At 47.0% G+C, this 14,269-nt stretch overlaps 1 protein-coding gene across 2 annotated transcripts in view; it reads left to right on the top strand.

Annotated features, from left to right (window-relative positions):
* Positions 1-14,269, top strand: part of LOC106568071 (kinase suppressor of Ras 1) — a 40,938-nt gene that overhangs the window by 17,563 nt on the left and 9,106 nt on the right. For both annotated transcript variants that reach the window (XM_045692337.2, XM_045692334.2), the window contains exons 3-7: positions 9,277-9,424; positions 9,731-10,226; positions 12,868-13,049; positions 13,927-13,996; positions 14,131-14,214. In XM_045692337.2, coding sequence (XP_045548293.2) covers positions 9,277-9,424; positions 9,731-10,226; positions 12,868-13,049; positions 13,927-13,996; positions 14,131-14,214 — 980 coding nt within the window. The remainder of the gene's footprint in view (positions 1-9,276; positions 9,425-9,730; positions 10,227-12,867; positions 13,050-13,926; positions 13,997-14,130; positions 14,215-14,269) is intronic.

The raw sequence follows: 14,269 nt of genomic DNA, 5'->3' as shown, positions 1-14,269 counted from the left end.
GAGGAGCCTGCGTGGCAGGCTGACTACCTGTTATGCGACGGCAGCAAGAAGCCAAGGTAAGTTGCTAGCTAGCATTAAACTTATCTTATAAAAAACGATCAATCTTAACATAATCACTAGTTAACTACACATGGTTGATGATATTTAGACTTAGGGATGCCATCCGTTAGATAAAATACGTAACGGTTCCGTATTTCTTTGAAAGAATAAACGTTTTGTTTTCTAAATGATGTTTCCGGATTCGACCATATTAATGACCTAAGGCTCGTATTTCTGTGTGTTATTATGTTATAATTAAGTCTATGATTTGATATTTGATAGTGCAGTCTGACTGAGCGATGGTAGGCAACAGCAGGCTCGTAAGCATTCATTCAAACAGCACTTTCGTGCGTTTGCCAGCAGCTCTTCGCTGTGCTTCAAGCATTGAGTTATTTATGACTTCAAGCCTATCAACTCCCGAGATTAGGCTGGTGTAACCGATGTGAAATGGCTAGCTAGTTAGCGGGGTGTGATCTAATAGCGTTTCAAACGTCACTCGCTCTGAGACTTGGAGTAGTTGTTCCCCTTGCTCTACATGGGTAACGATGCTTCGAGGGTGGCTGTTGTCGATGTGTTCCTGGTTCGAGCCCGGGTAGGGGCGAGGAGAGGGACGGAAGCTATACTGTGTCATGACGTTGGCCTCTTTGAGTACAGGGAGGACAGTTGACCCCCTCCCCCCTTGCACCATCCCCCAACCTACCTTCCCCCACCCAGTCCCTGTGTGAAGGAGTGGTAAAATTCCAGAGAAGAGTCTCTGGCCACATGGCCCATAGAGAGACACAGGAAATTCTTCCAACTCACAGAATTGGGGAACCGAGTGACATTTGTGTTCTGGAGAAGGTATGGAAGATTGGTGAAGAATCCAGCTACGAACTGGTCTGCTTGGTACAATTTTGTGATACTCAGAAGAGACAATATAGCCATATTACCATAAAACGGTTTATATAATAGCCTCAGCCTTGAGACTTGCATCCACATGGTTGTATAGAATGTATTAATAAGGATAAAGCTATTTGTAATACATTGAGATGCTATGTACTGATGTTAATGTGATAGAATTGTATTTCTGTACCAACCTTAACTCAGTCATCGGCACGCCCCCAGGGACACAGACAGGACCAGGCGTCATGTGACATGTTCACTATAAAACTATACCCTGATCTACTTTCTTCAGACCAGGCCTCCACTCCATTGCGAGTTGGCCAATAGGTTTGACCATCCAAGTACTCTACTGAAAGTGAACCATACCACGTGGTTAACTTTTAGACTATTGATACCGACAGAATAAGAACAAGTCTTTGATATTAATTAATAGTCTGCAGCTAGAAATTATATCATTGAACGCGAAGACCAACGAAACATCCATTCTATGACGACATTAATGAATGTCGCTTTGAAAGATCCATTCTAACCGAGAGGAGAGAGAGAGAGAGGGAGAACTCTCCAACAGAACGACGCTCCAACAAGGATCCCGACGACACACTGAGCGTAAATATATATTGATTGTGTCACGTTCCTCGTATTCTCCCTCATCGGAAGATATGTCGAAATCACTCGATGACCAATACGCAGCAGGTTGACTGTTCCACATCATATTTATTTTAGATGGAAACGACAAAACAAAATAAACACGCAGAGGAGAAAGGTGACAGTTTCACAGGTGAAACGAAACACAGTGCAAAATTACAATTACCCACCAAAAATCAAACAAACACACCCCACTATATGGGACTCTCAATCAAAGGCAGATAGACAACACCTGCCTTCAACTGAGAGTCCCAACCCCAATTAACCAAACAAACATACACTCACTAAACTCCACATAGAAATACCTAACCTAGAACCTACCCCAACACTCACAACCCCACTATACCATAACCAAACATAACTGCCACGTCCTGACCAAATACAATACAAAAAAACCTAAGTATATGGTCAGGACGTGACATTACCCCCCCCTAAAGGTGCATACACTGAATGCACAAAACCAACAGAAAAAAAAAAAACAAAAAAAAAAAAACACACAATTAACCTCCTAACTAAAGGGAGGGAAGGGAGGGTGGCTGCCGTCAACGACGGCACAGTGCTACACCCCCCCTCCCCAACCCACCTCTATTGGAGGTGGCTCCGGTTCTGGCCTGCTGTCCAACAGACCGTAGACAGACCTGTTGGGCTTAGGACAGTAGGCAGACTTCTTTGGTTCTGGTTCGTGGGCCGACTCCGTCGGTCCCAGGCTGTAAGCAGACTCCTTCGGTTCTGGGTTGTAGGCAGAATCATCACAGTCATAGTTAATCAACTTTATTTTAGAATTGTGACCAGACTCACCCGGTTCTGGGTCACAGGCAGCTCCCCTCAGTCCCGGGTCGCAAGAGGTTGTCGGATACTCTGGTCCGCACCCCGGTGTCGGATCCTCTGGGCCGCACCCCGGTGTCGGATCCTCCGACGGCCCTGACCCAGGATTCACCAGGCTGGGGAGACATGATGGATGCCTGGCCCTGGGCACAGGCACAGGACTCACCAGGCTGGGGAGACCCACTGAAGGCCTGGTCCTGGGAGGTGGCACAGGATGAACCAGGATGGGGAGACCCACTGGAGGCCTGGTCCGAGGAGGTGGCACAGGACGGACCAGGATGGGGAGACCCACTGGAGGCCTGGTCCTGGGAGGTGGCACAGGATGAACCAGGATGGGGAGACCCACTGAAGGCCTGGTCCTGGGAGGTGGCACAGGATGAACCAGGATGGGGAGACCCACTGGAGGCCTGGTCCGAGGAGGTGGCACAGGATGAACCAGGATGGGGAGACCCACTGGAGGCCTGGTCCGAGGAGGTGGCACAGGACGGACCAGGATGGGGAGACCCACTGAAGGCCTGGTCCTGGGAGGTGGCACAGGATGAACCAGGATGGGGAGACCCACTGGAGGCCTGGTCCGAGGAGGTGGCACAGGACGGACCAGGATGGGGAGACCCACTGGAGGCCTGGTCCTGGGAGGTGGCACAGGATGAACCAGGATGGGGAGACCCACTGAAGGCCTGGTCCTGGGAGGTGGCACAGGACTCACCAGGCTGGGGAGACCCACTGAAGGCCTGGTCCTGGGAGGTGGCACAGGATGAACCAGGATGGGGAGACCCACTGGAGGCCTGGTCCGAGGAGGAGGCACAGGATAAACCGGGCTGTGGGGGAGCACTGGAGTTCTGGTACGGACACTCTTTACCCACACTCCAGGCTGAATGCCCACTTTGGCCCGGCACGGGCGGAGAGCAGGCATTGGGCGAACTGGACCCTCCCAGCGCTCTGGAGACAGTGCGCAACGCCGGCGCAGGATAACCTGGACCGAGGAGGCGCACTGGAGACCAGACGCGCTGAGCTGGCACCATCCGCCCTGGCTCGATGCCTGCACTCGCATGGCACTTGCGGGGGGCTGGTATGTAGCGCACCGGGCTTTGAACGTGCACTGGGGACACCGTGCGCTCCACAGCATAACACGGTGTCTTACCAGTACCACGCTGCTTCCGGTAAGCACGGGGAGTTGGCTTAGGTCTACCACCTGACTCCGCCAATCTCCCCGTGTGCCCCCCCCCAAAAAAATTGTGGGGCTGCCTCCCGTGTCCGTTGCGCTCCCTCTCCTCATACCAGCGCCTCTCAGCTCTCGCCGCCTCGATCTCCCACTGTGGGCGGCGATAATCCCCAGCTTGAGTCCATGGTCCTTTCCCGTCCAGGATTTCCTCCCAAGTCCATGACTCCAGATAGCCTTTCTCCTGGTGCCTCTCCTTGTGCTGCTCCTTCCTCTGCTGCTTGGTCCGTTGTCGGTGGGTAATTCTGTCACGTTCCTCGTATTCTCCCTCATCGGAAGATATGTCGAAATCACTCGATGACCAATACGCAGCAGGTTGACTGTTCCACATCATATTTATTTTAGATGGAAACGACAAAACAAAATAAACACGCAGAGGAGAAAGGTGACAGTTTCACAGGTGAAACGAAACACAGTGCAAAATTACAATTACCCACCAAAAATCAAACAAACACACCCCACTATATGGGACTCTCAATCAAAGGCAGATAGACAACACCTGCCTTCAACTGAGAGTCCCAACCCCAATTAACCAAACAAACATACACTCACTAAACTCCACATAGAAATACCTAACCTAGAACCTACCCCAACACTCACAACCCCACTATACCATAACCAAACATAACTGCCACGTCCTGACCAAATACAATACAAAAAAACCTAAGTATATGGTCAGGACGTGACAGATTGCAATTGTTCCCAAATGAGTGAGCGTTCATGTGCAATTGATTAGCATGTCAATTGTTAATATTAATGAACTCTGTGTGTCTCCTCAGCTGACCGTTTATGACCCATTGTCTAACAGACCAGCCATGCCTGTTTTAGCCCACTAGGGCACATTACTCTACCAATTCTTTGTGATGATAATTACTGTTTGTATACTTTCTGTGAATTACTTAGTTTAGTAAATAAATGATTTTAAGACAATTGATGTATGGATGACTCTTAGTAAAGAGTGGGTTCGTGCAGATACAACAATTTACGACGTTTGGAATGAGACTGACGCGAGGTAAAATACACCATTTAAACCAGAAGATAATCGGCCTATACTATAATAGAATATAATATATAATGTTATAATATAGGAAAGTTATATTAGGAAAATTATAACTTTGTAATCTGAATATTTTCCTTGGTGCCCCGATCTCCTAGTTAATTACAATTAAACGATTAATCAGTTTAATCGCGTGATAATAATTACAGGGAGTTAATTGATAAACATGTCTTCAGTTTAATGGTACCCCAAAGACACGACAACTGTTACACTGGCAATACTAAAGTGCCTATAAGAACATCCAATAGTCAAAGGTATATGAAATACAAATGGTATAGAGAGAAATAGTCCTATAATTCCTATAATAACTACAACCTAAAAATTCTTACCTGGGAATATTATAGACTCATGTTAAAAGGAACCACCAGCTTTCATATGTCCTCATGTTCTGAGCAAGGAACTTAAACGTTAGCTTTTTTACATGGCACATATTGCACTTTTTCTTTCTTCTCCAACACTTTGTTTTTGCATTATTTAAACCAAATTGAACATGTTTCATTATTTATTTGAGGCTAAATTGATCTTATTAAAATAAGTGTTCATTCAGTATTGTTGTAATTGTCATTATTACAAATACATTTAAAAAATCAGCCGATTAACCGGTATCGGCTTTTTTTTTGGTCCTCCAATTATCGGTATCGGCGTTGAAAAATCATAATCAGTCGCCCTCTAGTTAGGACATCTACTTTGTGCATGACACAAGTAATTTTTCCAACAATTGTTTACAGACAGATTATTTCACTTATTATTCACTGTATCACAATTCCAGTGGGTCAGAAGTTCACATACACTAAGTTGACTGTGCCTTTAAACAGCTTGGAAAATTCCAGAAAATGGTGTCATGGCTTTAGAAGCTTCTGATAGGCTAATTGACATCATTTGAGTCAATTGGAGCTGTACCTGTGAATGTATTTCAAGGCCTACCTTCAAACTAATTGCCTCTTTGCTTGGCATCATGGGAAAATCAAAAGAAATCAGCCAAGACCTCAGAAAAATAATTGCAGATCTCCACAAGTCTGGTTAATTCTTGGGAGCAATTTCCAAATGCCTGAAGGTACTACGTTCATCTGTACAAACAATAGTACGCAAGTATAAACACCATGGGACCACGCAGACGTCATACCGCTCAGGAAGGAGACGCGTTCTGTCTCCTAGAGATGAACGTACTTTGGTGTGAAAAGTGCAAATCAATCCCAGAACAACAGCAAAGGACCTTGTGAAGATGCTGGAGGAAACAAGTACAAAAGTAAATATATCCACAGTAAAACGAGTCCTATATCGACATAACCTGAAAGGCCGCTCAGCAAGGAAGAAGCCACTGCTCCAAAACCGCCAGAAAAAAGCCAGACTACGGTTTGCAACTGCACATGGAGACAAAGATCATACTTTTTGGAGAAATGTCCTCTGGTCTGATGAAACAGAAATAGAACTGTTTGGCCATAATGACCATCGTTATTTTTGGAGGAAAAAGGGGGAGGCGTGCAAGCCGAAGAACACCATCCCAACCGTGAAGCACGGTGTGGCAGCATCATGTTGTGGGGGTGCTTTGCTGCAGGAGGGACTGGTGCACTTCACAAAATAGATGGCATCATGAGGAGGAAAATGATGTGGATATATTGAAACAACATCTGAAGACGTCAGTCAAGAAGTTAAAGCTTGGTCGCAAATGGGTCTTCCAAATGGACAATGACCCCAAGCATATTTCCAAAGTTGTGGCAGAATGGCTTAAGGACAACAAATATTCAGATATTCTAATGCTGTTTGTGTATGTAGGGCAGACAATTGACTTCTTGTATTCCAAATTTGAGCAATATCAGAGCGAGCAACATTCTGTTACATCAGTCTATGTGCCCCCCCCCCCCATATTTAACCACTTGCAGTAAAATATTTTTATACAACCATCCATTTATTATATGGAAGACCTTAGAGATCTGGAAAAGCATGGTTGGTCTTGTTATACAAGAGGTAGGAGTAGCTCAAAAGCTAAAGCCCTTTTTGAAGATTGGCCACTAGCCTAACAAGCAAGGCTTACATAATGTTACATAACCAGCCAATCTGTGGATATCAAGTTGGGAGCCTCTTGCAGGTCTGTGTGTATCTTATGGTCTTAATTGAAAGTAATGCCAAAAGCCTCATTGTGACAGCACTCCTGGAAGCCGTCCAACTGGGTGAGCCTGCTTCTACACGTGAATGTAACCCAGACCGAAAATATCCGAGAAACTGAAAATGTTTTTTGTTGGATAGAAAAGGAGTATTTTCTTGTCTTATACAGTTTTTCCAGAAATATCTTCTTAGCTTGTTGAGGCTGGTGAGACAATGGTTTTAGCTCTGTGAGGTTACAGGGTTCATTCCCATCCACACAATGTGCTTCAGGCAAGCAGGGGCTCCTCCTAACTCTGTGATCACACCTGTGTTGAACTTGAGGGTTAGACCTGGCCAGTGAGTCACAGACCCTGGAGTAGCCAGGCCGACATCAGCACTTTATGGGGAGAAGGCGGACTGTAGCCCGCTGTAGTCATACCCACACACTTACCCCAACCCAGCCAGGTCCTCAGTATCACCTCTTCTCTCTGTGTCTCTGGCTACCTCACAGACTGACTGAGCTGTGTGCCTAGACCTGTACTGCAGGGAGAGGGGGGAGGGAGAGGAGGAAGGGAGGGGCAGGGAAGGAAGAGCCAATGGCTTGGCTAAGAGGGAGGGAGAGATGGCTGGATAGTGGGGTTATTCGTGGTGTGTGACTTGAGGGTTGTGGAAGTAGTGGATTCCTCTCGCTGGAATGAGTAGATCTCTTCATCTACAGTTGGTTAACTCTTCCACATGGTATGTAAACAAAGCTATACAGCTCAGTAATTCAGTAAGTATATTTAAAACCAAACGTGTTCCATCCGGTTGTAATATCTTATTTTTTTCTGGAGGCAGAATTTTTTTAAACTAAAATGGTACAGAAACAAAATGGATTTTCCTGCTGTTATGACCTTCATGCCATCTTAAAGCGTCCAATTTTCAGCGGTGTGCCACTGTTTTTTGCTCATTGGACATTGTCATTTCACACAGCTGTTTGGGTTTTGACTGCGCATATCTAATCCCAGGACTGTGTTGGGCAGCCTGCAGAGTAATGGGTTTGTTTGTTTAGAGGAAGGTTTCCTGATGGTTTGTGCCAGTGGTGATCCAACCTGAAGCACAAGACCCGGTTGTTTAGTGAATCCTCTTCTCATTTTCATGTCTCCCGGTTGAACCTAACTGTGTTGGTTGTGTTTGTGCACATGCTCACAGCTTGTCCTGAGGACATAGTTATTGGTTACAGCTCACCTTTGAGACATAGGGTGGTTCGGGGAGTCGAGAGTGGCTGGTAAAATAGGCTGTAATATAGAGGGTAGTCAACCCATAGATGAGGGGACAAAGGTATGTCTGAAGTACAGGCATAACAACTCATGTTGTTAGACAGCGTAATGTATATCCAAGTACACACTTTTAGAATGACACACTTCAAGAAGGTGACTGAAAGTCCTAAACCAATACAGGCTTGCGAATAATTTCAATTCCAAAACTATTGCCACAATAGTTATGTTCTATTGACCATGGAATTCATTTTCTCACCATTTTGCATTCATTTCTCATTTGTGTGGTGGATTTGAGTGCACACAGGTAGACTGTGAGTGATGCACAGAGAAACTACTGGGAAGGGATGGTGTGTGCTGTTTGCGACACAAACACAGTCACGCTGCTGTGCCACCACCTACTAATGGAATCAAATCTCTGTCTATTTCTAGCCAGAAGTTGGAGCATTTGTTCAAAGACCCTCATTGTTCCGAGTTTCTTTGTTCTCCTCTAGGTGGAAGGACCCAGGGGGCTTTGGCCAGTCAGTCAGTCAGTCTGTACTCGCTGGTCTCTGCTCCTGGTCTGGCCTGTCCTGTCCTGCTCTGTGGATATATCTGGAGATATATGTCTGTCTGTGCTGGCTGGCTTTGGTTGATGAGAATGAACAATGATCACCTTTTGTGTCTAGCATTGGCGAGTTGGATACTAGCATACTAGTGTAAGATGTATACGTCTGCCTCCCGAGTGGCGCAGTGATCTAAGGCACTGCATCGCAGTGCTAGGCCACTAGAGATTCTGGGTTCAAGTCCAGGCTCTGTCGCAGCCGGCCGTGACCGGGAGACCCATGGGGCGGCACACAATTGGCCCAGCGGCAGGGATGTCCTTGTCCCATCGCGCACTAGCGACTCCTGTGGCGGTCCGGGTGCAGTGCACGCTGACACGGTCGCCAGGTGTACGATGTTTCCTCTGACAGATTGGTGCAGCTGGCTTTCGGGTCAAGTGGGCACTGTGTCAAGAAGCAGTTCGGCTTCGCCTCTCCTGACCTTTGCCTCTCCTGAGTCCGTACGGGACTTGCAGAGATTCTGGGTTGAGACAAGACTGTAACTACCAATTGGATACCACGAAATTGGGGAGAAAAAGGGGTATACATTTTTTATTTAAAAAAAAAATGTATCCGTGGTTATGTTGCTCCATCACGTTGTACTGTATGGAGAGGTCCGACTGGATACTGTGTGGTGGTACTCATCACTCACCTCCTCCTGACCTTGTCTCTCTCTGCTCCTCTCGCCAGGCGGTGCCGGTGAAGCTGTCCTTGGATGCCTTGCTGCAGATGCCAGGTTCTCACGTGCGGGAGACCATGAGGAGACTGGGCTCCAGTTTAGAGGAGTGTTCCAGGCTCAGCGCTGCCCTCTCCTGCCTGAAGAGCGCCACTGAATCAGGTGGGTGTCTGTCTGGCTGGCAGGCTGTCTCTGTCTGTCCTTCCCTTGGAGAATCTGCCTGATCTGACCTGTCTCTGTGGAGTTTTACTGACTGTTAGTCTCAGCGCCAGGCTGGTTCTGCTCTATTAGCCCTGCCAGCAGCAGCAGGCTGCCACCCAGGGTGAGGTTATGTTGTAGGAGAAAAGACACTAGGTTAAGGGGTTGTGGGGTGGAATGTGCTAGTATGACTAACAGAGTGCTAGTATGACTAACAGAGTGCTAGAATGACTAACAGGTCTGTAACCCTTTTCTGTGTCTCCCCTATAGATGGAGAGCTAAGAGAAGATGGGGGGCCCTGGTTCTCTGAGCCCACCCGGCGAGAAAGTGGCTTTCTGCTGCTGCCTCCCGACCAGCTGTTGGGAGGGATGGGGGGTCCAATGCGCCCCCACAGCCCCTCTCCTCTAGCTCGGCCCCCCACCACCCCATCCACTCCCTCCACCCCCTGCACTGCCTGTGCCCATCCCCGGTCCTTCTCCGTGTCTACAATGCCTGGTCCCGAGGCCCACGGGGCGTACGTTTACGCTGACAGCCCCCTCACAGACCCCTTACCCCTCTCCGCCGCCCGACAGGGGCGACTCCACGGGCACACCTCCACCCCGCCCCTCACCCCGCCCTCCAAGAGACGCCACAGGCTGAAGCCCCCCTGCACCCCGCCGCCCCCCTCCCGCAAGGTGCTGCACCTTCTGCCCAACATCACCCTGACCCGCAGCAAGAGCCACGAGTCCCAGCTGGGGAACCGAATCGAGGAGCCGCCAACCAACAAGTAGGTCACTTCCTGTTCCCGTGCCCTAGGCTTTGTGTGTGACTTCCAGTCCTTTATGACCTAGAGTAATAATGGTGGGCTCCTTGTCGAGAGGTTTCTAAAAAGTTATTTTGCGTGTGTGAGGTCATCGTGACCAGTGTCTGGGCAGTTTTCCACACTACTCAAAATCTTGGAACAGAGTTGAATATAGGACACGCCTCCACCCTATTATGATGTTACAACTGGACGTTTAAGGGCAGGGCTTTTCACACACACTTATATATACACACACACACACACACACACACACACACACACACACACACACACACACACACACACACACACACACATACACACCAAATCCTGCCTGCTGCTGCCTTAATGTGTATACGGCCAGAGCTAATCCCCACAGATTCCCAGAGATAATGAATAATGTCAAAACAGGAAGCTTTTCTATGGCCTGATTCTCAAAGCAGGGCAAGACACACACATACAGTTTATTAGGTACACCACACCCTTCACGAAAGCGTGGCCGTAGTTGCTATATAAAGCAGGCAGACAGGCATCGAGACATTCAGTTACTGTTCAATTGAACAATAGAATGGGCAAAACGAGTGACCTAAGCGACTTTGAGCGTGGTATGATCGTCGATGCCAGGCATACCGGATCTAGCATCTCAGAAACAGCCGCCCTCCTGGGCTTTTCATGCACGACAGTGTCTAGTGTTCACCGAGAATGGTGGACAAACAAAAAAAGATCCAGTCAGCGGCAGTCCTGTGGGCCAAAACAGCTAGTTGATGTGTGAGGTCGAAGGAGAATGGCAAGAATCGTGCTGTTCTGAAAGCAAGCTAATAGGCAGGCCACAAAAAGACAAATAATGGTGCAGTACAGCAGTGGTGTACAGAACAGCATCTCGGAACTCACAACTTGTCAATCCTTGTCACGGATGAGCTATTGCAGCAGATGACCACACCGGGTTCCACTCCTATCGGCTCAAAACAAGAAGTGGCTCCAGAGGGCATGCGATCACCAACACTGGACAATTGAGGAGTGTAAAAACATTGCCTGAAACATGACAGCAAGTTCAGTTTACTTGAGTAGCCTGCGCAGTCCCCAGCCTCTTTGGGATGAGATGGAACGGGCTGTTGGCAGAATGAATGTACCGCCGTCCAATCTGCAGTAACTGGAACATTTCTGACATTTCCAAATGTCCGAATGTCCCGAAGTAATTCAGGCTGTTCTGGAAGCAAAGGGGGTACTAGATGAGTGTACCTATTAAACACACATAAACTCAGCAAAAAAAGAAACGTCATCTCACTGTCAACTGCGTTTATTGTCAGCTAACTTAACATGTGTAAATATATGTATGAACATAACAAGATTCAGCAACTGAGACATAAACTGAACAAGTTCCACAGACATGTGACTAACAGAAATGGAAAATTTGTCCCTGAACAAAGGGGGGGTCAAAATCAAAAGTAATAGTCAGTATCTGGTGTGGCCACCAGCTGCATTAAATACTGTAGTGCATCTCCTCCTCATGGACTGCACCAGATTTGCCAGTTTTTTTCTGTGAGAGGTTACCCCACTCTTCCACCAAGGCACCTGCAAGTTCCCGGACATTTCTGGGGTGAATGGCCCTAGCCCTCACCCTCCGATCCAACAGGTCCCAGATTGTTTATGGTTCATTGAACAAGCATGGAAAACAAACCCTTTACAATGAAGATCTGTGAAGTTATTTGGATTTTTACAAATTATCTTTGAAAGATATTTTTTTTCTTCTGAGTTTACTAACGCGTATCAGTAATATCCTGTTTGTAATGATGCTGCATTAGTGATGGAAAGCTCAGCCATAATGAAACCTGACTAGACAGAAGTATTTAAACAGGACTGATACTACAGCTTAACGATACATACATTATGTACATGTATATAGAAGTATACACTATGACCCCAGACCTAGCCTGTGAGGACACTGATGAGTGTGAGCGGAGGCATAGGGAGTTACAGACAGACGTGGCCTTCTCCACTGTGTGGAGCCCAGAGAAAGCAGGCGGGCAGGCAGTGGGGCTGTGTGCTTCTGGATCAGCTCTCTTTATTCCTGACCAGGAATAGGACGCTAAGCCCTTTGGCCTGTGCTCTGCTAAGCTCTACTCCCCTGTGGTGGAGGGTGTGGCTCAGTCTTCCCTGTGCCTGTTTTTTTATTTATTTAATTGTATTGTCTTCCAAATGGCAGCAGGTAGCCTAGTGGTTAGAGCATTGGACCAGTAACTGAAAGGTTGCTGGTTCGAATCCTGAGTCAACAAGGTGAAAAATGTGTCTGTGTCCTTGAGCAAGGCACTTAACTCTAAAAGTCACTCTGGATAAGAACGTCTGCTAAATTACTCAAATGTTCAATATATGTGTTGCTGAATCTCCTCTCTGCCAAGGCATGCTGCTACTGCCTCCCTTCCCTCCCTGCCTGTCTGCCTCACCTCTCTGACACTTACATAACATTGTTCATACAGTATGGCCATTAAATAATTATCTCTGGTGAAAGATGATCTGTATGGAGGCACATTTTGGATTGTCATTGAGTAATCCAGTGTTGACTGTGTGTTGAGATGAGGGCAGCAGTGGGCCACTGTACTGACGTCCCAGCGTTCTTTCTTCCCCTCAGGTGTGCAAAGAAGAATAAGTTGTTCCTCAACGTTCAGATCAATGGGAATGGCTTTGAGGACTCACCCTCCCGTTCCCCCCACCGGTCTGCCCGCACCCCTGGGGTTTCCACCCCTGCCCCCGCCCCCTACACCCTACCTGGCACCCCTACCCTGATGGAGGAGCATTCATCACACCTCAAGAGTGAGTACAAATACATTTTGACTTACCCCATTTAGGCTATATGTAAGGAATCTTCACTGAAATAGATTGGTTAATGCATGGTGAATTACTCAGATGAAATAGAACGTTTGTATGTGTGCTCTTTGTAAAAAGCCGAATGTATTTCCCAGTAGCTGGCTGTAGGGTCACAGTAGCCGTCAGTCTGGCTCAGAGTGTTTCTGTCAGTAGATTGCTGGGATTGTTCCATCTGAGGGCTGTGATGTGGGGGAGGGAGCGTTTTCAGTTCCATCGCTTCTAGAGAAATGACATTACTCTTCCAAATCATTCGACAGCTTAGAGAGAAATCTAACACTCCCACAAAGTCGTGTGTGTGCAGTTGCATGCGAGCCGTTTTGTGTCTGTAATAATTAATGTGTAGGAGCGTCACCTACCAAACCAACGTCATTAGGTCTCACGCAAATTCGTTTTCACTTGTAAAATGAACAGTAAATGTTTTTCATTGGTTTGGCACATAGTGTATTTGTCCATAATGATTCATGTGTAGGAGATTCACCTACCAAACCAACGTCATTAGGTCTCACGCAAATTTGTTTTCACTTGTAAAATGAACAGTAAATGTTTTTTGGATTGGCACATATTGTGGCAAGTTGTAAGCAACATCAACACTAGGGTTGCAAAATTCTGGGAATTTCCAGGAGTCTTCCAGCGGGGATTTCTGGAAATCCTGGGAATTTTGGGAAAGGTAACAACATTTGGCAATTCCCTAAGCACCAGTGATTTCATTTTCATAGTAGCCACTAAACTTCATAAATAAATTGCCATATTTGTGCTAATACTTAATGTTTAGGCAAATCCTCCTCTGTCTAGGTTCGTTTGACATCTCTCTCTCTCTCTCCAGATAACATGGGGTTGCACCGTGGCTCCCCACAGGCAGTGAGGAGAGACATAGGCCTGGCCGTCACTCACAGGTTTTCAACTACCTCATGTCATACACCTTTAGGCCAGAGACTACCATGATACAAATGTAAAATATACTTTAAATCCACAGTAGATAGAGCAAAAAAGGATTGATGGTTTAAGTAATTGAGGATACTTTGTGAAGGTTTTCCACCAAGTCGTGGCTGTCCCAGACGTGTCAGGTCTGTCAGAAGAACATGATGTTTGGTGTGAAGTGTAAACACTGCAGGTGAGTGGAGTAAGGAGAGGAGGAGAGGGAGGAGTCTCTGAGATGTTCTGGTGTT

The sequence above is a fragment of the Salmo salar genome, chromosome 13 (assembly GCF_965601325.2).
Source record: "Salmo salar chromosome 13, fSalSal1, whole genome shotgun sequence".
Lineage (NCBI taxonomy): Eukaryota > Metazoa > Chordata > Actinopteri > Salmoniformes > Salmonidae > Salmo > Salmo salar.
Note: the sequence above shows the minus strand (reverse complement) of the source record. Positions and strands in the feature narration are given on the sequence as shown.